The sequence below is a fragment of the Sylvia atricapilla genome, chromosome 2 (assembly GCF_009819655.1).
Source record: "Sylvia atricapilla isolate bSylAtr1 chromosome 2, bSylAtr1.pri, whole genome shotgun sequence".
In the NCBI taxonomy this organism is placed as follows: Eukaryota; Metazoa; Chordata; class Aves; order Passeriformes; family Sylviidae; genus Sylvia; species Sylvia atricapilla.
In genome coordinates, this window is record NC_089141.1 from 79,386,172 (window position 1) to 79,411,585 (window position 25,414).

The following is a 25,414-nucleotide window of genomic DNA, read 5'->3' on the forward strand; positions in this document are numbered from 1 at the left end:
GGGAATATGGTAAGTGCCTGTTCTGCTCTCTATTAATGCATAGTTTACAGTAGAGATAATCCACATGATCCAAGGAACTAAAACACCCACTTCATGCAGGTGTGTGGGCACGGCTGAGTTTCACTGTGCTGCCATAAATTTAACACAGGCCTTGAGATTTATTCACATTGTATAAATACGCAAGCCTCCAAATGATTTTGCATCCAATATATCACTAATTTATAAAGGTAAATAAATAAACAAAAAGCTGGCACTTGCCTCTTGGTAGAATCTTTGAAAAGGCTTGGTACTTTCATTATTTATTTTGTTTAACAAGGGGAAAATAATGCCTAGTATGCAGTTGTTAACACTTCCTATAAACCTCTAAAACATTTTTTTTTTTTTGCTCAGTGACAAGAGATCTTCACAGGTTTTTATACAAAATCTGTAAGCAGCTATCCAAGAACTGCAGGTTTTTTCCTCCAGCATTCTTCTTCCTTCTGTTTGCTATTCTACTTGGCTCTGCTCTTATGTGTTAATAAGAGGCGCCATTCTAAACCAAAAAAAAGTTTAATCAAAAGCATATAAATTTGCTGATGGTATACCAAATACAACGGCTGCCAGAGTAGGCTTTAAAGAAAATCCACAACATCCTGTAACACATCACACTGGGTGACATGCATACTTTGTTATGGCACCTCAAGAAACAAATCCTCCATAACTTGACATAATGAGAAATTTAAAAATGAAGAAATAATAAATAAAACAAACAGGAGTAATAAGAGCTTATTTCCTGATTTGACCTTCATGGTACTGTCTCTGCACCTGCTCCTGGTTACCTGCTGGTCTGGTTGTTTGCTCAGGTGGAGCAGAGTGTGGGTACAGAGAGACAGCTTAGGCCACTGGGTACTTGTGGCTTTTTCTCCATTATAGAAGCCCTTTCACAGGGGCGCCTTTGGGTAAACACTGTTCAAATGTGACTTTACTGTTTTTGGACAGTTACTCCTAGTATTTGTGCCACACCATATCTAGAGCTAGAGCCACGGCTAGAGCTGTGTTTCTTTTGTGGAGTCATACCTGGCTTTACATCATGGCTGTAGTAATGTTTGACTGTACTTACTAGGATCCCAAAACAAGGATTTCTCTCATTTCATTAGACCTGACCATGTGTGTACTCAGCACTTGGGAAGAAGGAGAGACTGGTGACTGTCAGTAGCCAGTATTCCTTATCTCCTGATTCACAAAGAAGCACAGTATTCTTTGACACTGCTCTTTCTCACCTTCTAATGAAAGTGTTGGAAAGACAACTTCTACCCTTTCATTTTAATACATTTTAATCTTGTACTTTACTTTGTCACACTAACTTAGGCTTACTCCACAAGTCCTCCCATTGATGTTATTAAAATGTCAGCATACAGTGATGAGGCTACTTTGAAGATCCTTCCTGGAAAAAAACCCGGAGCAATTCTCTCTATACATTTTATCATCTCATGCAGATAAAAAAAGCCTCTTCAAACAAATGCCCAATAGAACAGGCATTGTAAGAATTTATGTAGGCAGATAATTATGATAATTTGTTGTCATTTTTATTATTGCCTTTTATTATTACTAAACTGTTGCCTATTGAAACAGATAAGTAATTTCCCCTTCATAAAAATGAAATAATCTTCATGCTAATACATTCCTAAAATAGAGGTACTCACAATATAAGAAATGTACCAAGAAATGCATGATTGTGTTTTGGCTCACAACAGAAATGAGTATCTGGAGGTCACAAGGAAATCCTGCAAAACAGCAGGCTTTGGTAAGGTACAGAACAATGGGTGGGAGCACAACAGACAAATGGGAAAGGTTTTTTTGCATATGTGCCTAGCAGTATATGGGCTCATCACTTTTTTTGTAACACTCCTCCATCTTCTATCACTTACAATTCTCCATTGCCATATCACGTTTCTCATCAGAGTGCACTACTTTTGAGTCTGGGCTTGTGTCTAGCTGATACATGTCAAAAGCATCTATGACACTACAGGGGTGTCATAAGTACATATACTTAATCCTTTCTTATTTCTAGTCATACTCTCGTTTCTGTTTATTAACTGCCACTCTTCAGAAATCCTGGCCTTGAAGATTTGCCACCTCCCTGTTTCTTTCTGTTGTTGTATGCTGCCTTCAATTTAAGCAACTAAATTAAGTCAGTGGCACCCAGCTTCTCTCTCAGGGCTTTCACCTGCTGCTTCTAGGCAGAAAAAAGAGCTGTTCTCCCCAGTCTGCAGCTGTAGGCTAATTATCTCTGGACTGTCAGCAGAAAATTTAAAGAAATACACACTTTTGCTAATTTTGGTTTGGTTTGTTGTTTTTTTTCTTTCAAGTAAACCACAGGCCAAGTATTCTCCATGTAATTTTTAATTTAACGCTACTGGCTTCAGAGCCTGTACATAATAGATGAATTTAGCTGGGTGGGTTATGATTCACCTAACTCCACCCCAGGCATCCAGTGGAGAATTCATGCACCATTTGGGTCTTGGATTCCACAACAGAAGTCAGATACCTAAAATTTAGGTTTGAGAATTGCAATGCCCACAGGTCTTTCTGCATTTGGGGCACAGAGATGTAACTCAGCTCTCTGCCTGAGGCTGCTTGCCCTTCCCTCACCCCTTCAGAGTGAGGTTTCCTGCCCCACCTTAGCAAATAAGTGAATGAAGCTCATTAAAGACATAAAATCAGAGTGCTTCTTTCCCTCATTCAAATTATAAATATTTAAGATTGTGGGGATTAAAATTTTAGGGGAAATTCAGCCTCATTTCTGAGGATACACAGTTCTTCCAAAAGCAGGAGAAGTTTGATGTATCAACAAGATAAGATGCTTATTATTCCTCTTCACAGTAGAAGGAAGGAATTAAGAAAAGCAATTAGTTTGATATGTGACAGTTTCCTTTAATGACCCACTTAAACACGAAACAAATAAGGTCACCCAAAGTTTATACCTGAGCTATTTGAACACCACTAAAAGAAGCATATGGAGCAATGCTGAATTCTCTGTTGACCGAGCAGTAACTTTATTCATGTTGCCAGCAGGAATACACTGCTTATTAATTAGTTTACTCATCCTTAATATTTTTTTTCATATTAGTTTATAAATAGACATTTCTACACTAAATCAGTCATTTGTCAAAGATCTGACGGGTCAGCCATGTCCTTGTCAGCAAAACTGGTTAACATTGCATTTAGCAGCTAAAAATTGTCTCTGCTAATGGAAGAGAAATAGGAATCCATGCAAATCTCATGGAACAAATTCTAAAATAACAAGACAAACCAGTGAGGCTTTCTTCTCCACCTTATAGTGGAGAACTGAAAGCAGTTGTAGACACCTAAGAAACTGAAGCCCATGGAAAAGACATATGGCATAGGCTCCATCATGTGACAGCCTGGATGAAAAAAAACCAAAGACATCTGAAAATGTCATCTGTGAATCTTGACTGTTGGTGGGAACATCCTTCACCCAGAGTAAAGCTTTTTGAAGTGCAAGGCCTCAGCTGTTTCCTTGGCACTTCCTGCTGACATCCTTGTCTTTGATGCCAGCACCAGCTCTGCCTCTTTTAGCATAAAGTACTTATCTTTAACATGAAGATAGATTTTTACCTAAATCTTAAATGATTTTTAACTCTTGCTCTGTTTTCCCCACAGTTTGTAATGCCATTTGGCTTAATAAATTTGAAGCCATGACTGTTATAAAGTGCCCCAAATGCTCCAGTGGGATGGTATTTTCTGCAGTTATTGAACCCTTTGCAAAAATTGTCCTTGCTGCTTGACCGTTTGGTATAAGCCAGCTTGTTCTGGCTCGTAGTGGTAGGAAATGCACGAGTAAGTTGATTTCATGTTTACAACATTTTTCCTTTCTGCCTTTACTATTTCTGAAAAAAAAAATAGAAGGCCATCGGTTTCCCATTTATTTTCCACTGTTCAGATTTTAAGCCCTTTGTAGTTATATGAATACCAGGGGGATCTAAAACCACAGTGCTGAAAGAGTTAAGCAGATTTTAAGCAAAGAAAATATGTGTCCAGACTTGTTGAAGCTTTTAAAATGCCATCTAAAAATCAGTGTAGAGGACTCAGCACCGGCTCTGCCACTGAACATAGAAAGCAGTACTTTGCAAAGAGCACTTTCTTGTTCAAGTACTCTAAAAGTGTATTTTTAAACATCTGGAGCTGTGAAAGCTGTTCGGCTGAGACTGTTTGTTACAGGAGGAGGCAGAGGATGGCAAGCAGCCATGGGATCAACAACATAACACCTGGTTTCTGACCTAAAGTGGCTAAGAAACTGAACATCTCATCGTTGGCAGCCACAGCTTCCCTGCAACATGATCTCTTCTCTGATATATTTGTGTAGTGCTCTTTTTAGGCCTCCTGTAGGCTTTCACTCCAGAAAAAAACCCCAACCCTCTGAATTCTTTCTTTCCTTGTAGAAACTGGCAGAGAGACAAAAAGCAGAGTATGAAAGACAGTAAATGGATCTCAGCAGGAGGAGCCCTGTTCCCCTTATAATGACCAGCCAGCACGTATGTTGCTCCAGTGCAGAAATTCAAGTTTTGTCTTTAAAATCACCAGGCATCTTCTAGGCCTGATGGATTCCCTAATTTTTCCTCCAGTTCCATATTATAGCGTTCACGCTTCCTGCTACAGGGGTCTAACCGTATCAAATGGTGCTCAGTCTGCCAGAAGGATTCCTTACCAGCACTGTGTATTTGTTTCGGGCCTACGCACTTCCATACATTTTTTGGTATAGACGTGTACGGAGTCAGTGGGAATTATGCCTGCGTAGGGCAGAGCTGAATGCAGCCCCAGATTTACTGTGTCATCCAGTATTTGTAACACAATAGCGTTTGTCAAAGTGCCAGTGTGAAGTGCACGCGGATTTCAAACAGCTGTACTGCTGCCATATGCTGCCCTTTGGTTAAGCCATGCCTTAAAGTTCAGCTTCCCATTTAGAGCAAAAATTGACAGATTCATCTTTTTTCAATCTTCAGAAGCAGGCAGGCTCTTTGCTGTGCATTTTCTCATCTCAATCTGTCTGATTGGTGCTGCTGACACCTCTCCTTGACGTTGGCCCCAGAGGGTGCCTTGATTTCCGAAAAAAGAAACCTCCTGAAGGAGTCTACTGTCCACCATTAGTGGTATCTCAGTGTTTGGGATCTCAGCCCAAGACAAAACCTCGGAGGAGAGTGCACTGCCAGTAAGACCCAATCTCCCACTTTAGGATGTGGCAAATATGAACAATGTGAGGGTCAGAGACCTCAAACAAGATTTAAGCTGGGCAAATGGGCTTGCAGTGTCTTCTGAGACATGAACCATGCCCTCCATATTAAAGGGGAACTCCCTAAATGCCAGGTTTGGGGATAATTTTGATCCACCTCTCCCACTGAACAACAACGACGTGCCTCTGCACGTGACTGGTGAGCAGTGCTGCAGCCTGACTCCTTAGACTGCTGGTTCACGAATTTTAGAGGCTTCTCTGAGCAATAGTTGTTTCATCTACCATAAGGGATAAAACTCCAACAGAAAGTACCTGACAGGGCAATAATATGAAATCATATAACCATACTTCTGTTCTGAGTCATGCTAGCAGTGTATTTCAACCCAGGACTCCTACATCCCCGGCGAATGACCTAAACTGCATGTTTTCAGAGGTCATGGAGATGGTGACAGTCTGGTTGCAAGCAGGGACTTTTAGCACGTGGGAAAGGATCCAGACATAGCTCAGGGTGTGGTCTGTCTAAAAAAGATGGATTGAGAAATGAGGCAAATTGTTGGTACGTGGGTGATTCATGTGGTTTGTGAGGGAAAAAAAAATGGATCAAAAGGCCTATTTGAGAAAGGAGCTTCATGCATCTGGTTGGAAGATACAACAACAGAGTATTCAGAGAAACATTTCCTGCTAATGTATTATAAAGGAAATATCCTGATTTTGCTATAGAGAAACATAGGTAGAAACCTCTTAAGCTTTGCAGCTGCAGCCAAAAATATAATCCTCTCTTTCTGGATAGGATAGTTACGAGATGCTGAGCAGTTTCAAATCCTACTACTATTAATGCAAGCTTAAAGTGCTTTATCACCACCCAGGATGTTTTACAGGAGCAGTTTCCTAAAATGCTGTGGACACAATAACTGGCCAGGATGGCATCCAAACTGTTTCTCATGCAGTTCCTCCTCAGCTTTTCTAAGGTTATAAAATAGGAAAGAGCCATGCAATTTTGACTAGCAAACTATATATTTCCTCTCTCTTTCCTTTTAAGGGACAAAGCAGAACTAAGAGAGAGTTCAAAGTACAGAAAAAAAAAAAAAAAGGCGTTTGGGGCATGGAAAATTCACTAAATGGAAATAGACAGGGAAGCATGGGTACCACAAGAAAGAGAGTGAGATGAATGAATTTTAACTTTTTTTTTTTTTTAAGGTAGAAATATGCTAACAAGTGATAGAACTTAGGAGTTGATTTTCCTGTCTCAGAAGAAAGGAATAGAAAGATTCAAAGGTGGAAAGCTAAAAATTGATCAAAGAAAATACTCTTTCCTATGATGTGTGACTGAACTGTAAAACTCACCTCCACAGAAAGGCACACAGGCCTGGAATTCAGGGAGATTTTAAAAAAATAAGAATTTCAACACCCATTAAGAATGCTCAAAACTCTGATTTTTCACTGCCCCTAAAGAAAAAGCACTTCGTACACTTAACAATTACGTTTATCTTTGAATAGTTGGCAATGGATAGGATATTTCCAAAAGCATTTCTAAGGGACTTGGAAATGTTGCTGAACGAGTCCTATTTTATAGGAATTTAATTGCCGCCTGATCCATGTCAGTCAGTTGACTGGTAATTAGGGGCCAAATTCTTCAGGGCACTGAAATCAGTCATTATCAAGCTGCATCAAGGAGAAACTTCACTTCGTGCTTAAGAAACCATGTTTGGGTCAGCCGCTGTTCCAGGAGCCGGCAGCAATGTTAAGTGGAGCTGTCAAATAGTAAGTAGGAAGTGTAAACCTTCACAGATCTCCGAGAAACAGCCTCTCCGGAGACTCCGGTGCCGACCTCGGGGTCTGCAGAAGATACTGCCGTGACAGTCACAGCTGGTTATCCCTGCAGCCCCGATTCTCACCACCCGTGGAGCTTCCAAGGGTTTCATTAAGGCGGATCCTCCTCATTGTTCCTTGCAAAGCACGTCTGGCAGAGCGCTGCAGCAGATGAGCTAAGGCATGCCAGAAGCCCGGGACCAGCCCCCACTTGCCTCCCTTGCAGGCTCAGCCCACTTCCAAGGAATCTTTTGAATTCCAAGCGGCTGCTCTCAGGGCCGTGCACTGAAAGCCGAACGGGCTGAGCCTCATCCCTGGCAGCTTCAGTCCTGCGTCTGCCTCGCTCGGTGCCACGGCAAGCGAGAGCTGTGACACCCGTGCCTTGTGCGCCGTGGAGCAGCTCGTCCTTTGGAGATGGAGTCACCCGAGTGCTGGGCAGTGGGACTTGGCCACCTCCTCTCCGCATCCCTGCCTGAGCAGCCCACAGTAATCCCTCCCGGACGGTGACTGAAAGAGAAAATAAAGCCAGACCATCTAACTTTCATCAGCAATGATGGGGCCTTTCTGGAGCGGAGTGTGTTGGCTTTTCAATCCATCAGTAGCGTAACACAGCTTAAATGCAGTGGTAAGATATCTCTCAAAGAGGTGGTGCAAAAATGAGTCTCCAAAGTCTCATCTGGGTGCTTGTAGGCACCAGTCTATTAATGGTGTCTTGTGTAAAGAGGATGCTGTGGAAACATTGCAAGCAGCCAGCTACACAGGGAGACAAAAGTGTTGTATAACTTGATAAATATAGTTCTGATGCTATCTTTGAAATATTTAGGCTGAGTAAAAAAATCCAAAGCAAAAACGTCTGCTGTTTTAAAATGCAGCACTAGAACAGAGTGGAAGGGAGCTGGCAAGAAGGATTTATGTCTCTTCTGCAGGAACAATGTCTTAGTATAAATCCCTTGTATTGTGTGTAATCACATAGGTTACACCTTTCGGTGGCCAAAGCATCCAGAATTCAGTTTTATCACTGCTCCTCATAAGAGACTGAAAGGACAAAGCTACATAAAGAAGCTGCCTGCCACCAGACTGGTGCACTGACAGTAAAACCAACAGTACTTTCTCCTCTCCTGTTCTGAGCTGGCTTAAGGAAACAAACCAAACCCAAATATTGGTTATTGCCCAAAGCCATTCTGTCTATTTCAAATATGCTCACTCAGTTTTGTGCTACACATCAATAACTGCTTCTTAATTCTCCTCAAATGATGCTTTCTAAAGTGAACTGCTTACACTTTTCTGAGAAGAAATTATAACATATTCAATAATTTTTCTTAAATTACAAGAAGCAAGACAAAGCAATCTGGGATACTTTCAACTTAATGTATTGATGAATGGAAATGTAAAACCAAGCGGATTGAAACAAGCTATATTTAAATTGTATTTAGGAATTTTACCGCGTGCTATTTTCCTTCAGATGCAACTGAATAAATACAAAAGGAAGAAATAAAGCCATATAAAAATTCAAACTAAAGCTGATTGAAAAATAAGGGGCTTATAAAACACACTCTTGGTACAGGAACGGTTCCTGTGTTCCATCAGGACCTTATTTTTTTCAGGAAATGTCGTCACGAGCCTAAATCCAGAAACAGGCACATAAAGGGAGGAAAGCCTAGGGCAATATTTGAAAAGAAGCTTTCAGGGTGAGTAACAAAAGCTTTGTCCAGAAATTAAACCTTATTTGGGAACATATGAAGCCCCAGCGAGGGCTGGTGTGATGGGCAGGGCTGGTGTGATGAGCAGGTGATCAGGGCATGGCATCTTGGTGTGCAATAAACAGGCTGAAGGAAATTTACTCAATAGTGGAAATTCAAGAAAAGACCTACAGACCCAGCCTGAATCTCTGCAGCTTGGACACTGTTTTGAGGCCTGGAAAATTCAAATATGCTTTGTTGGTTATGTACGAGAAGAAAATATAACACATAATGAAGGGAAAGAGTGAAGCAAAGGCAGAACATGCATGATTTTAACTCTTTCATCGTCATTTGGATTTCCCCAAATCTCGAGATCTTTTAGTGTGATAAACAAAGGGCTCTTTTGGCCTCCTGGCCTCACATCCTCCCATATTTCTCATGGCAATTAAAATCTGAAGTGCTATTGATTCTGAATAATTACTAAATTATTCATGTGGTCATACGCTTCCAACAGCTGAGTTTAAAGACAGTCAGAATTAGGTATGTTGAATGAATTAAGAGATTTGGAAAGACTAGAAACATAGCATGTGGGCATGAACAGATAATGTAATAACATTGCACAGCTGACCTGCCTGTTATGCATAAAGAATAGAACCGAATGCAGGAGTAGGAAGGAAGGAGTTTAAATATTAAAGAGAGGCAAAAAAGACTCATTAAAAAGTAAAGAAGTTTTATTACACATTTGCTAGTAATCCAACCTACTTTTAATGAACAGACACAGCAAATTGCTGACAATATTCAACAAAATACAAAATACAATTTTTATGGCATTGATAGAAGTCTTTTATAAAAGCAAGTCACTGTTGGTATGTTTTTGAGTACAATCTTCATAATATTCAGAACAACACTCTTATAAAGCATTTTCTCATAGCTGAGGGCTATAATAAAATCTGTTTGAGTATTGCTTATGCGTGTGCAATTCTGAACTCTCAGATAAGGAGGATCAGATATCAAACTGAACTATGCTAATTTATATCCACTGAAGGTCTGATCTAGAAGCAACTATCCTCCCACCCTCAACGAATTCCCCATATTATTGATTTAATAACTGCACTTCTTCAGCAGTCTAAGCACATGAGGGTCTTTCAACGCACTCATCAAAAAACAACTCCTGTTTCAGGGGCTGTGACAGCTGCGCACAAGGTCCTCTGCTTTTTGGAGTTTGAATAGCCCTACAGTTACTCAATTCTTGCAGATCCTTGGTGTCTTTTTCTCTGGATCCCAGGGTGCAGAAAGCTCCGAGTTCTGGCCTGGGTTCTCCACCCCATTTAGGCTCAGTCTCCTCCCAGTGTCTAGCAGAACAACCTGGCCTGATCTCTCCCACCTGAAACAACAACCAATACTTATCAAACACTACACTTGCCTTTCATCTGTCAACACTTTTCTTCTGCTTGCTGTTACGTGTTTTCCACCAAAGCCTTTCCCCGAGCTGTGAAGCCTGTTTCTCTCCCTCCACAGTTGCCACATTGCTCTTATTTCTCCCTGGATTTTGTGATTGCAGATCTCCCTGAGCCTCCTCCTCAGAAAGGCGCTGCCCTCTCACACACTTTCCCTCTCTTGCCACCTCCCTCTGTTTCACAGGCTTTCCTCCAGAAGCAGCCACCAGCAGCTCCACCTCCTCATCCTCACAGTGTATGGGCAGGCTCTTGCCCCTCCTTCTCAAGAGGGTTTCCTATGGATTGCATTATGCCTTAATTACACATCAAAGCATTTGCATGCACCATGTGAAAGACGCCTTTATTTTGTTTCATAGACGATAGCTCAGGCAGCTGAATCCAGCACCATTTGGATTATGAATAGCACGATCATTAATACACTGTGGTATACGCTCCAACATTCATCGTTTTCCAAAACAAATATTACTTGATTTCTGGTCTGATGCTTCATGTAATGACATACCAATTGTATAAGGAGTTTGTTTGGTGTTTTTAAACCCTGGGCATTTTCCCCACCAAAATTTGTATTGTGGCTGTGAAGATGGAGAGTGGCAGTTAGAAAGACTGAATTTTCATTGTCCTTTATTTTGCTAACCACTACAAAATTTTAAGCTTTTCTGCAAAAAGAAAATTTATGATGCCCATAGAATCAAAACGAGTGCGCTGCTGACTGAGTGAGCATTTGATCAATGCACCACAGCAAAGCTAAAGAGACAGGCTGAACAAGAGGTACAAGGTTTTAAACCAAGGCAGTAACATTGTTATGCTTACTTTGTGAGGCACTATTTTATATAACAGATCCTAACTCCACTCTAGATGGATAACTACTGTGAATTATAATTTTATTTTCCACTTAGTGGAGTCTATTGACTTGGACTAGCTCTTGCCAGAGAACCGGTTTTGTAATAAAGGCAGTAAATTCTGATTTTGTGCTTGTTTGATAATTAATAGTGAGGTGTCAGCAGCAGGAAAAATGAAAGGTATTTTTTTTCCTCTGCAAGTTATAAAAGATGGGTTGTAAGACAATGACCTTATGCTGAGTGTCTAAGGCATCTTTTACTAAAATGAGTTCAGCAGCTCAGTGGAGGTTCTGCTCTGTTTGTGAAGGTATGTGTGCAAGGCACTCCTTTTAACCAAGCACCCTCGGCCCCAGGCATAAGTATACAGATAGTTACTACACTGGCAACGACTTTTCCCTCCTAGTAGAGACAGAATTTATAGCAACACCAATTTTCCCTTATTGCTAAGACAGTGGCAAAAATAGGTGTCCACGGGTGTCAGTACACATGCTAGTTATAAATATATACAATAATATATGTTTATTATACATGGAAAAAAGAGGCACAGTAATGGAAATGCCATGTAAGGTCGACACTGTTGAAGTATTTGTTTATCAACATCTTCTAGTATTTAGCAAGGATTAAAATAAAAACAATAGCCTTGGCCTTAACTAAGCTAGAGCCACAGCTCTAACAGATGGCTGTGCCAGACAGGCTTTCAGCACAGACCAGACCTGAGCACCTCACAGCAGATGACGACGTGGGAGCCCTCACGACAACCCACCGAGAGCAGCAAGCGGGATTGCCTGTGTGCAACCATGAAGCAGGGAGGGAAAACACGATCCAGCTGAGTATCTGTGTGCTCAGAGAACACAAGGCTATCTCCTTTGAAGTGCCTTACAGACGTAAATAGAGCATTAGGCCCAAGATTTACTGAGATGCCAGAGGATGCTCACTCTTAGGCCTTCTGCTGGACCAAATCTCACAAGGTCATCTCTACCAGAGCTAGGAGGTGAACCTGAGTGCCACTGTGACTTCCTCTTTAAGGTCAACTTCCAGCAGAGATTCTATTAACTGGACCCCTAAAATAAGCTCCATCTGCAAGAATCCATCTCCCAGCCCAGGGATTTCTGTACGTCCCATTTCAGAGTACTTGTGCCACTGTGACATGGTAAGCGTCTTCGGTATAGAGTCACTTTTCTCTGATCATTCAGAAAATAATAAATAATTTGACAAATGGGAACTGCACAACCCATTCTACCAATAGCTAACTGCCTTTTTTCTGTGAAATTTCTATGGCTAGTTGGCATCTGCTTTTAAAGCAACAAATGCATATTTGCCCTTGTAGACCTTCCCACCTGTTATTCCATGATCATACCATTTATGTGCTGCTAACAAATGGAAAGGTGCTTCAGTTTCAGAGTGATTGGGCTTTGTCAGAAAATTAAGGCATTATTCACTAAATGAATGTTACCCTAGTGAAAATCAGGGCACCAGAACCATACATCTTGTATTAAGGCTTGTGCTACCTGCACGTTGGCCCCCATCTCCCCTAGGCTGCAGCTGAAGAACCATGAAGAGATGTCTTGACTTTGCAGCACTTCTAAACCTTCACCATCCTCTCAACATCTTCCATCTCCTGTCCTTTCTTGCTTAGCCCTGTCACCCCAGGCTCACTGCTTTGCCTCTTCAGGAGAAACAGAGCCCAGAAGGTTTGTTGGTTTTTTTTTTTCCTATGATTCTGCCCACAGAGTACATCCAACCCCCTAATGTCTGGGAATTACTTATGTGGTTATACTCTCAACTCCAAGATCATCCAAGAAACCTGGCTACCACATCAGACTGCAGTTCACTGATTTTCAGGGGCACAAGATGCCCAGGTGTTTTCTAAAATCTGCTGATATACAGAAGAGAGAATTTGAAAGAAGTAGCTTAACAGAAGCCAGTGTACTCTAAGCAGATTTCTATAAACCACTAGCAATCAAGTTGGAGAGAGGGGTGAGAGGAAGAAGGGAGAGACTGGAGGGAGGCAGGCAGGCAGGCAAGCTTGGTGACTTTCTTAATTATTTTCATCTTTAAAAAAAAATTGCAAAACTAAAGAAGAAAATACTTAGAAGGCAAGGTTTCCATAGGAAAAAAATATTTTATTTTTTTAAGAACAAATTCAGTTTGAAACAGACGTGGAATGTGATTTTCATAATTTTCATTTTCTGGGAACTAACTGCAATGTGAAACTAAAGCAGATTTCAAACTTATGACCGGCTAGTTTTAATACAGAATGAAACAAACAAACAAACAAACAAACAAAACCAAAAAATAAAATAAAAAAAAAAAAGAAGAAATTATTTATAACTCAAGCATAATACTGTGTTACTTACAAACTGGACAAAGAAATTCTTAAATAAATATTCATGGTACACAATTTCAGCACAAATATGCGGCAATTTGGCAACCTTTTATATAATTTTTTCCTCAATACAGTGCAAAGGGGAATGACACTGCCTTTAAACAAGCTGTAGCTAAATACATTGCAAAATTCAAATTTTATACAAAACATCTTGCTCAGACTTTATAAAAAACCAACATTGCTCTATATACACAATCTGGTTAAGAAAAGCCTTGTTTATCTTGTTTTCAGTGGGTTTTTTAATTATTTAAAAATGTGAATAAGGCTACTGTAACACCCCAAATCCATATACAGTAAATCTGAACCTATTTACAGCATCTTCACTTAGACATGATGGTGCAAATTCCAATTTGGGTGACTAGGGATGATCATACAAGCAAGGCATTTACAGTAACTTTTCAAAGCTGGACCAACGTCAAAGAAAGGAACAGTTGGTAGATTGTCATAATTCTGCACCAGACACAAAACAGACGCACAGTACTTTTTTTTTTTTTCAATTGGTTGCAGGTTGCTCTTGAGCAATTCATCCGATTTTTTTTCACAGTTTAGTATGTAACTAGAATGTAGCCAACTGATGAAGCATAGATATGATTTAATAAAAATAAGGATCAGTAAGCCCATCTTTTCCCTTTCTCCCCCCTCCCCCAAAATAAAATCTTAATGACTTACAAGAGAACCTTGTATGGATGGATTCATAGAAAAGAAGGGTTGTTGAAAAGAATTACATATGTACTGTAGTTAGTCACCATGGTAACCTTCCACAGAACCATGGGTTGGAATTCTTTTTGTTTCTCTCTCTTGGACCAACATCCCAACATTATTTTCAGGTTCAGAAAACAAAGAGAGTGATCATTTCTATGACAGATATTTTTCTTTCTTTTTTTTCCTTTTTTTTTTTCCTTTTTTGTTTTTTTTTTCCTTTTTTCTTTTTGCAGGTGCTCACTGGAGGTCTGAGAACCCTAAAATGCTGTTGCTACATTTTCTTTCCAAATCAGAAAGCGAACTGTTACCATAGTAACATGACTATGTTAGAAATGTCTATTTGCATAGCACATATAAAAAAAAAGAGTTTTTTTTATTTCCTCCCTAGGGTGGGAGCTTTAGGGGAATAGCCATGCTAAAGAGAAAACTTTAACCTGAAACCCCCCTCTACGAACCTCAACAAAATCTACAGAACACAACAGCCTGTAAGGCAAGGGAAAACACAACACAGAAAAGAAATGCCGGCACATCTTGTTGCTGTTAAATATGTGATGCAGTAACACTGAATTCGTGATATTTTGGACTTTATATTTTCTGCTTTTCTCTTACAAGATGCTTTGGAATTTTTTTTTTTTAACTATGCTCCCACTGGTGGTTTTGGATAGCTGATTTTTTTTTCCAGAAGTATTTAAAAAAAAACCTGTGTGCATATGCATATGTATATATACACATATGTATGCATATATAGACTTATATATGTGTGTATATATGTAAAATGATGACAAGTTAAGACTATGTAATTGCCGCAAATGAATTTCACATCTTCTGGTGTAGATTCTGTGCAATCTCAAAATATATATTAGTAAAAAAAAAAACCAAACCAAAAGTAAGAAAGAATGAACAAAAGAAAAACTCTCACTTTATATCCCTTGTGTTTTATACACCTATTATAAATAAGACATAATTTCCTTCTCCATCTCAGTGTCATAATTTATTTTACCCTTACGGACTGCCAGAGGTTTGCCATATGTGCTTTAACTTTGCAACAGAGCACCAATGAACTGCTGTGTCAGTCAGTACCTACACTCACTGTGCAGGGACAGCACTACAATAAGCCCAAGTGACAAAAGGGTCAGTCACGAAGAAATTCTGCCTTAGTTTTAGAGATGAGCAAGGTTTTGTGGTTTGTTGTTTTGTTTGTTTATTCACCCACAACTTTATCAGTGATAGAATTATAGCTCACTTGACCCATTGGCTTATAATCATCTTGGTCACTTGGCTCTCTGTTGTTTTCTTATATGCTTTCCCTGTGTTTAATATAATGTGATAGTATAGCAGCTGAGTCTGCTTAAAAGTCATCCAAAGCAGACTATGTTTTTGCTACAGCTTCAAAGCTGTGTATTTTATTGCCAGTACCACAACAGCCCTGCCCTAATACATCCTCAGCGGCCTGCTATTGTCTTGTCTTCTTCAGGCTTGTTCACTTACTAACAATACCCCTTTGTTCTACTGAAGGTACTATTATTTTCTGCACACTGGTATTTGATAACCATGAATTCCTTCAAATGCAGCCTTAACCCACTGCGCGTATTATTGTGTTTCCTACTTGCCTCTGAAAACTTAGCATACCAAAGTGCTGTGCTACCTAAATGCATTTTTTTTTCTTCCCAGCTTCTAGTTTTGAGGCAGCAATATTCAATTGCAACTTCAATCAGCCCTTCCCTCCACCACCCAGTCCTGCTCTTGACTTTGTTGACAGCCTAACTTTTCGGCTGGAAGGCTCCGTACTATCAAACACAATTTTTATAAATGCATTACCCATTCGAGTGAGGCTGCTGTAGCAGATGGATGGAGTGTGGATCTCCAAACATTAATGTTCCATTAGTGATTCAGGAGGTGGAGTGAAAGGAAATCTTATGCGAAGGATGGCAGAGCCCTGGATAACAGAAACAAATGGAACAGTGACGGACTAAAAGCAAGAGAACTTTAACAAGTCTTACTTAGACACCAAGGTCTGTGTGACAAATCCAGTACGCACTGAGAGAGACACACAAAAGTCAGAAGATTGCATTTCAAGCTTGATATATCCTAGAGCACCTTCCCAGGATGCCTAGAGCTATTAACATCCACGGATTGCTCCATCTTCCCTTGGCTTTTGTACATGCCTGAACGCCCACAGCACATGGCTTTGAGGATGATTAATGTAACAAGAGTACAGCAATCAGAATGGGCATCTTCTACATAAAAGTCTTCCAGCTTTTAGTGAATACTTATTCACCAAGATAGGAATTCTACAGACTAGGTAAGCTGTCCAGCTCGCGTCGGTTCCTGGAGAAAGAGCTGTTGCCTTCTCCCCCCTGTGCTTAAGTCAATGCTAGCACACAAGGCGTCATCACAAACCCCAACAGAAAGCATTTGACCAGTGAGTTTCCTCTACGACTCAACTGTACCACAGAGCTGGCTGTGTGTTTCTCAGACCTTGTAATAAATGTTCGCTGGACTCTGAGGAGGCATCTCTTGCACTATGTACACCGGATGTCCATAGTCGCCGCTGACCTTTTCATAGTGGGGGCAAAAGACACTGTCTGCAGTCCTTAGAGGAATGATAATGTCACTGGGCTCAGAACCATTGTTGTTGCCACTGCGTTTTGGGGTGGCTAATGTACTAAGTGACAGAGTTGCCGTGTGCTGCGGGGAATGCTTCCTGTGTCTTCTCCGGTACTTCAACAAAAGAACCACCAAAGTGATGATGATGACGATGAAAATGATGCACCCTGATGCAATCCCTGCAAATAAGGCCACCTCTGAACCCAGTATACTGGAATGCCCAGCCTTACTGCCATCTGTGCTAGATCCTGGAAAGAATGGAAATACAATAGACAAAAGTTATTGCCATCCTGTGACCCATTTACGTTGCTTAAAAATGTGTAGAGTAAGCAAGACTGGAAGAATTAACTGACAGCTAAACTTTGACAAACCAATTACCCTGTTAGATAGCTAAATGCAAACAGCCAAAGTCAGCAATCAATATAAAACAAGACTTTGTGCCTGTTGATCTCACTTTTGTGTTGCTCCCAAACCACTCTGTTTCATACATCATCATCCATCAGCGGCAAGCACTGTCACTGACAAGGCAGCCTTTGATGCACACTGCATCTTTTAACAGATGCTGGCCAGCCCCAGGCACAAGAGAGGGGTGGGATAGGACTGGAAGGGAAAATAAAACAGGGAAATGACAATTCTCAGAACAACTGGTACTGTTCAGTGCTATAGTGTTCCCTCTGCTATTTTATCTTTCGCATATTGATTTAAGTTAAACCATCCTTAGTGCCTCCTTACATGGACTCCTCTTGCTTGGAAATGAAACTAAGGAGCTTGAGGCAGCATGGGAGACGGGCAGAACAGCTATGGCATGTCTGCTAGTATTAACTTCCATTTACTTAAAAGAAAACAATATCACGCATTTGGGAGCCAGGAAAACCCCACGTGCTGAACAGCCTGTTGGATATTTACTGCTCATCACACCATCCTATTATTTGTCACAAAAATTACATAAATGCTCACTGACACTTTTTCACTTCTAAGTTTGAACCTATTTCCCTCTCTTGATGCTCACTCACAATGGAAAAATTACACAGATGCTACAATTCACAGAATTGTTAGCTCTTCCTACCAAAGCCTCTGCAGGGATCAGCTGAAGCCACTCACTATATCAAAGACTCATTAGCCCAGTAAGTAAAGACAGAGCTGGCAAGGAAAACTTGGCCTTTTTTAGGAAACCCAGAGTCACCTGTAAGCAAAGTTTTGCTTTGTAGCATTACTAATTAATGAATTTTCTTCTGGACAGCTTGAGTCTTAAGAGTTAGGTTTTCTCTTGTTCACCCTGTGAGTGAAATGCATCCTAAAGATATTTGTTTCAAATAATCTATTTATTTTGTTTAGATAATTATTAAAAAAACCCACCCAAAACCAAAGCCTAAAACTTTACATTTAGTAAAAGACTGGCCATACATGTCTAGACTGTATATGATCAGCTAGAAGTTCAGGACATTAATTATAGATGCCTTGAAATAAACTTTATAAATGGCTGTCGAGAACCACTTGATAATGTATTATGCGGGAAGAGAAAGAGACTCGCTCATCTGCCAGAGTGCTAAATGTAAGGCAGCACTGACCATTGTAAAGATGCTTAGTGAAGGTCCTATCCAGAAATTTTCCTATAAATGAGAGACACTGTCACAAGATGTGCTTAACTTCTACAGCAGAGTGGAAGAGGGGAGAGAACAGCTTTTGCCAAAACTTGCAGCTCCCACGTGCTATCCAGTGGAGCAGTCTGAACCAGCTTTTGCTCCGCCTCACGATGAAAACATTTGCTTTTCTGACACGTTAATGGCAAAATAAAACACATGTGGGAACAAAGGAGAAGATGTTCCAGGGCAAAGTCCCACCACACCTACCTGAGTGGTCCTTCACAAAGGGGCTGGTGGTGGAACTCTTCCCGTTGGTGCCAGCTTCCTGCTCGGGGCGCTTGGTGGGATCCGTGTGCCGGGGCTGCCCTGCCGAGTTAGGATCTGGGGGAGAGAAAGACGACTCATGCAGCTTTGGTACTTGACAGCATGGAGCCTTATAGGCTGGCTCTAGGTACCTCGTGAGACACAAATGGCTTAACAGAAGAACCTTTATGCAAAGGACTGGGAGATATAAGAACGTCATTTTCCTTTTAAAGCAAAATGGTTATATTAGTTATTTCAGGTTTAAATTGTGAGGCCATCTGCAGAAACTATAGGGTCTCCCGTAATTGGCAAGAAAAGCTTTGCAGATGACGGTTCAGTTTAACTGAGGAAGTTGATTGACTACTAAACCAACTTCTACTTAGAATAATAATTCTTTCTTCCTGCACAATAGGTTATCTATATGTGAAAAGAGACAATGAACAAAAACCTCTCTGTAATCAGAATTCATAACAAGCAAACTATAGAAATATTAGCTTCCCTCTTTTCATGTATTTTAAATAATTCTGAGCAGCAGAGTTGTGACTTTTGTTTTTAAAATAAAAATAAAAATGACTGAAACACACTACTCCCAGGTGACCTTTCCTTCTAGGGATCTCTCCAATGAAGAGATCTCATTACAATAACCCTCCTTCTGTAGAAATCTGTCAGTAGCTGAGGAAGAGAAAATAGGCTTCACTTTCAGACTATATGGGAGGAATGACCATGCTAGACTTGACTGGCTCTCTGCTCTACACTGCTAAAAGAAGCCTGAAAACTAAAAAGGACATTGAGACCGATCAAAGTGATTTCATGAAACAGCAGATGGTCTTTACCTTGTCCAACTTTCATGAGGATCTTCATGGTTTTTGTCTGGCACACCCCTCCCTCCTGGTTATCCAGGCCCTCCAAAGACCCATTTGATGTTGCTGATTAAAAATAAAAGAAAAATAAATAAAAATAAAAATAAATAAAAATCAGGAAATCAACAGGCAAAGTGATGTGAACATGAGTGTCTGAAAGCAGGGATCTTTTAATCTACCAGGACCTGATCTTGTTGCTCAAGGCTGACCTATGGAAAGTTGTGAAATGTTGAAAGCCAAAGGAATGAATACACTGGTAAGCTGTACAATACATACAAATGGAGGAATGTGTTATCAAGGTTTCAAATTTACCCAGCAGCCTTTTGTTTTCCTATGTACAATTGACTGACTGACTGACTTGGACAAAAACACACCATCTTGCTAAAAAGGTGATAGAGTCAGCTGAAAAGGAAGCTCTGGCAGGCTCAGAGGAGAAAAGCACTGAAAAATCACCCTTTTTTTCCCCCTCCCAACAATATCTTTATAATCACCATGTTACACCTGCTTCCTCTATTACAAATCTCCTGCTGGAAGAAGTGAACCCATACAAAAGACCCAGGTGAAAGCGAAGATTCTGCGCTGATTGGAAAACCATTTAATATTTTAAAGTACAATCTCATTTTTCTCAGCATTGAGGAGTCTCTGCGGGGGTGGGTGGCAAAGGGGAGCGCGCTCTATTCTCAGGGAAACCTTTTAGCTCATACAAACAACAGGCTGCTTTCCCCCGTGTTGATATTGTTCTTGCTTATCTAGGTGCCAGCTGGAGCCGCGCGATCCGGGCGCAGGCTGACACTGCCATGTGGAGGCGAAGCACCACTCCCTGGGAGAATCCACAACGCTGAATCACGGCGCAGGGCGCGCCCCTGCCGCCCCAGCCAGCCTGTGGGTGCAAAACAGCTGCTGGAGAACGATTCGGGAGCTGCTCGGCAGTAGGCACCGCAGCCACCGCACTGCACTGGGCTGGGCGCCCATGGCGGGGCACAGCCGCACACCGCAGCGCAGGGAATGCAGCGGGGCTTTTCCTACCCTGCTTGTCCTGGGGATGGGAATTTCACCGTCATTTCTTGGAGCTGTTTATCTGAGGCCCAAAGTGAACTTATGAGAGGGTGCACAGGCACCAGCACTGGGCCACCAGCCGGAGAAAACAAATGGAAAATGGGATGTCAGGGAGCTCACTGTTTGCCTGGCCGCGGTGAACTGCTGAAGCAGCACATGCCTCCCTCTGCCCCTCTCCTTTCAGCTCGTGGGCTTTACACTCTTCAGGTCTTTGTTTTTAATTCTTGCTCCTTCTCTTTCACCTTCCTTGGGGATTTTCTTTCAAATGCAGTCTATGTATATTTCCCTTTTCCTTCACAAAGTCTTCCTACCCCCATGCAGTATTTTTCTTGCTCTAATCTTCTCTCTAGCCGTAAAGATATAAACCCCATACTGCTGAACCCTGCTTCCTAGCCTTTGATCTGCTTCTTGTTTTTGTTCCACTTCTGACTCTTTTGTGACCAACTCGAATTACAGCCACCATACAAACTTCCCAAACTGTGCTCTCTTCTCCTAAAATTCCCTTCTCCTCATACATGGTCCCTCCCAGTTCCTCCTCTTGTTCCCTCCCCCCCGTAAAAACACGACAATAGCTGTATGGCAAAAAGACTTTTCAAAATACAAAAGAGCACGTTGAGTAATTTAAGATAAAAGCTGATCTGAAACGTGCCACTGCATTGCCAGGCTCAGAAAATAATGGAGACATATAGTTTTGTTTTCTTTTGGTTTTTTTTTCCAGAGGGAAAAAAAAAATCAATACCAAGAACCCATCCTGAACATAAATCAAATGTGTCTTTGCTGAAAGTGTTTTTTATGATCTATTTGCCAATGTACCAGCACAAGGACACAGAGAAAAAATGCAGTAAATAGAAATACCAAAGCTGAGCACCAACTGAATGTACAAATAATGAACACTGACTTTGTCTTGTGGTTTTCTTATTTGATTCTTTTTTTTAATCGAGCCAAAGGAATCGCATCTCCTTAAACACCTTCTACTTGATTTTAATTGAACAGAATTCTGCTTCTTCTGAACATCAATGCCTTTTTATTCTTTAAAGGCCTATTCACTTAACCCGTGGAGCAGGAGGCCTCAATAAGATGCAGAGGACACAGTCTGACCTCAGTACAGAGGAAGAAAGTAAGATGGGAAAAAGAATGCAAAATTACTTCAAATACAGTCTCCAAATGGGAAGACCCAGATGTACAATGAGTCTGGTTGTGTGCCTACGCCAGCACAATCTGCCTCGCTCACTTGCTAAAAGAATGCTTTCATAGCTTTGATGTCAGATGAATGAATTTGCAGAAATATTCACTTTTTCCACAGTTCTTCAAGGGATTTTAGGATAGCCTATGTTGTAGCTCACTCAGAGTACAGAATGCTACGTCCTGAGGAACAGGGAATTTTCAAAGAGAAGCATTTCAGTGACAAAGCAAAGTTTCCTTCTCAGCTTTTCCTGTAATTAAACTGACAATTACCCAAGGCCACTGGAGAAAATTATTTTTCAAAATTCATTAAGACTATCGAAATACAACCTTGCGTATCCCAAGTGTACCAGGAAGAAAGTGGGTAGCTTTAAACACATCGTTTTAGGCTTTGAAAAGCTGCACTGAGAAAGAGAAGTAATCTGGGACAGCAGAGAAAACACTGTTTCATACTGCTAATGCCCCTTGACAGTGCAGTGTGCAAAAGTCAAACAAGGGAGCGAGCACAAAATATTCCTCAAACACTTGCTGCAGCCTTTCTATATTGATCTCCAAATGAAAATTACACCCACTGTCATTTTAGCTCCTCCACTGCACTCACACCTCTGTGGGAAAGTGACCCAGCTCTGCAGCTCTGCTCATGCTGAAAAGATATTAAAAAAAAAAAAAAAAAAAAGAAAAAAAAGGCGCCTCGACAGGAGTTTTGGATTTAAACACAAATGTAACACAAGTTTCTGGTATCCAAAATGGAAATGTTATCCTTCAGTATATGTTCATATAACCAGATTTTAAACCTTCCATACAATTTATTCTTACATATATAAAAGAACAGGGTTTTTTACATTTAGGTCTAAATATGGATATATTTTCAAGTCAGTTACTTGGATGAGCTACCATACAAAGCCCTCTGCTAAGAAGACTAAATACTTAAATATTAACATTAATAAATATATATAACTAATTATTAATATGAAGTTTCTCATTAGTATTTCTATGTTCTCAAGATCCCACACTTCACTTTGTATTAATAGAGGAATACATAGGAATCTAGAAGCAAGTAAAATGTTGCTAAACAGGTAGCAAAATATTTTAAATCTTTTGATGGTTAAATAGCTCTGATTTTCTGAGACCTGTCCTGCTCCACTGGGGTTGACTGCAAAACTAATAATGACAGTCAAAACCACATTAAATTATTCAACAGTTTGTCCACACCTAAAAATAAGCACATATAATTGTGCTAAAATCTCTATGAATTTTAAGACTTTCTAACAAATTTGTAATAACTTATAGGCCATTTTTACAGTAGCTTATAAGACACTGTCTGTCTGCATTCCTTGAATACAACAGCAGCTGCCATCTTATAAGGAATACAAGTTTAGCTTTTCAACATTCAGAAAACACTTATCTGTTATGAAATTATGGTTAAGAGCCTTGCTGATACATAGCTACTTTAGAGAAGCTAGTATACATTTGCAGGTTCGTAACACACTACTTTAACATATCCTCCTCCATACACAAGGGAGAAATTAAATTATTCAGACCAAAGAACTTCATTCTGATCTCCCTCCCCCTCTTTCAAATATATGAATTGTATAAAAACAAACAAAGCCCCAACAAAACAAACAAAGAAACAAAAAAGGCTGGAACTCATGTAAATCAATGTATAATGTTTTACATTTATTTGCTTTTAAAACTCCACAAGTGCTGTTTATTGTACAAAGTGCATTAGTCATAAATGCAGAGGCAGGGAGTCAGTGAGCATAGCAGAGTCAGCTGACAAGAACAGTTCCTGGCTATGATTCTTATACAGTCCCCATGGAGAGGAAGTAATATTACATTTTAATATGTCTTCATTTGATTGTTATTACTCTGCCTCCCAGGAGGCTACGCCACTGCATGGATCATGGCTGTTTTCAACCTACCAGGCTGGTAACATTGCTCTAATCAGACGGAGAATTAAGCTGCTGGATTTGTGCCTGTATATAGCTTTTCATTCACAAAGAGATTGGAAATGAAGGCACGGTCACAAAAATTCAACTTCCTTCACTCCTAACAAGACACATTACGAAATGAAAAAATGCCATCACAATTTCTTAAAAAATCAGCAGACAAAAATCTCAGCCTTTTAATTCTGCTACAATTATTACCCACAGTTTCATGTTTTAGGATTGTGAAAAACATTACCTATTTGCAAACTAAATGACATATGCTTTAAACCAACACAACTTTAAAACACATCTATTTCTAAAGCTTGAGCACGAAATGGACTACATAGCTGATGAGAGAAACAATGATCATCATATTTAATTTTCCTGTGGAAACTAAATGGACCTTAAACCGCAGACTATAGGAATGAATGAGTGATGTCAGCTGATGGGCAAGGGCAAAATTGATTTTGTCCCTCCTTAGTGTGCTGGACAATAAGTCATTTGGCAATATATTAAAGACATGTAATTTGATGAGGTCATGAAGAATTAATTCCTGCTGACGTGGACCCGTTAATAGCAAATTAAGAATTACAGGTCTTTTAGGGGCAGATCACTACTATCCAACAGTAGTGATATTCACAGTTTTTGTTTATTAATTACTCCTTGAATACTGCATCATCAAAAAATAGATTTCTCGAAACCAGAATAAAACATAATCAACAACACTACCCATTTCAACTTTTCCCCTGCTGTGCTTAGAAACAGATGAAAAAACAGCAGCAAAAATCTACACAAGCTTTAGATCCAACAGTAGTAAGAAGTTATTCTTAAAGCAAAGCTGCATACAATTGCACATGCACTCTCAGGATTACTAAGTACATGTAAAGTTTTTAAGAGATTTTTATTTTATCAAGGAATAGAGCACTATTTTGGCCAGGCATCATTGTTTGTTCTCTGACTGCCTTCATCTGCTTTTGGTCCTTTTAATGATCCTCTTAGTAAAGCACTGAATAAATAATTCTTCTTTTCCATAAATTTAGATAATTTATGGGAGAGATTTAAGAACGGCAGAAATCACACACTGCAAAACCACCAATGACTGATCACAACAGGGAAGTTATTTCTAAACTAGCCATGGTCGAAAGAACAAGATAGCTGAGATAACAGAAAGAGTGTTCTAATTAAATGAAATTAAATTCTGTCCCCCCCTCCCCCCAGTAGCAAGGCCAGATCTGCATGGAGATCTGAAACTAAAAAACTGTTCAGACCTCTCACCAAAGAGCAGTTAGTTTGGCACACATTACACTGGGTGAGCTGAAGAATGTTTAGAGACAAGAGAATTTTTTAATACTAGCAACTAATGGTTTCCCTTTCTTTTAGAGACAAAAATAAGATTGACACTGAAACTTTTGCTTTTTTTTAAAAAAAATAAATTCTCCTCTGAAATTTAACTGTCAGCAGTCCCAAATGCGGACGGTAAGTACTAAAACGTAAACACATTATGAATAGTTGAATGGAGTGCTATTATGTGTTGACTGTGTTTTTAATCAGCAGACAATAAAATAAAAACTTTCTATTGATCTTTTAGAGGCAAAGAAATAATCCTAAAAAAACCTCCAACAAACCAAGAAACAAAAATCTGCTAAACTTGCTCAATATAATTTAGGACACCAAGATGAAAAATGTATTTAAGAGCTTACCAATAATTTTGCTTTTTTCTAATGTCTGTTTTTTAATTTGCCCTACTTTCAAAGCCAAATGGCAGCAGAATTTTGAGGAGTTTCTCAGCCTAA

General features: G+C 40.1%; 1 protein-coding gene across 1 annotated transcript in view; it reads right to left on the minus strand.

The window, feature by feature from the left end:
• Positions 1-12,706: 12,706 nt before the first annotated feature.
• EFNB2 (ephrin B2) overlaps positions 12,707-25,414 on the minus strand; it is a 46,048-nt gene continuing 33,340 nt past the window's right edge. The window contains exons 3-5 of the mRNA XM_066313509.1: positions 19,429-19,521; positions 18,560-18,673; positions 12,707-16,957 (exon numbers count right to left, since the gene is read on the minus strand). Of these exons, the coding sequence (XP_066169606.1) occupies positions 16,575-16,957; positions 18,560-18,673; positions 19,429-19,521 (590 nt within the window). The 3' untranslated portion in view covers positions 12,707-16,574. The remainder of the gene's footprint in view (positions 16,958-18,559; positions 18,674-19,428; positions 19,522-25,414) is intronic.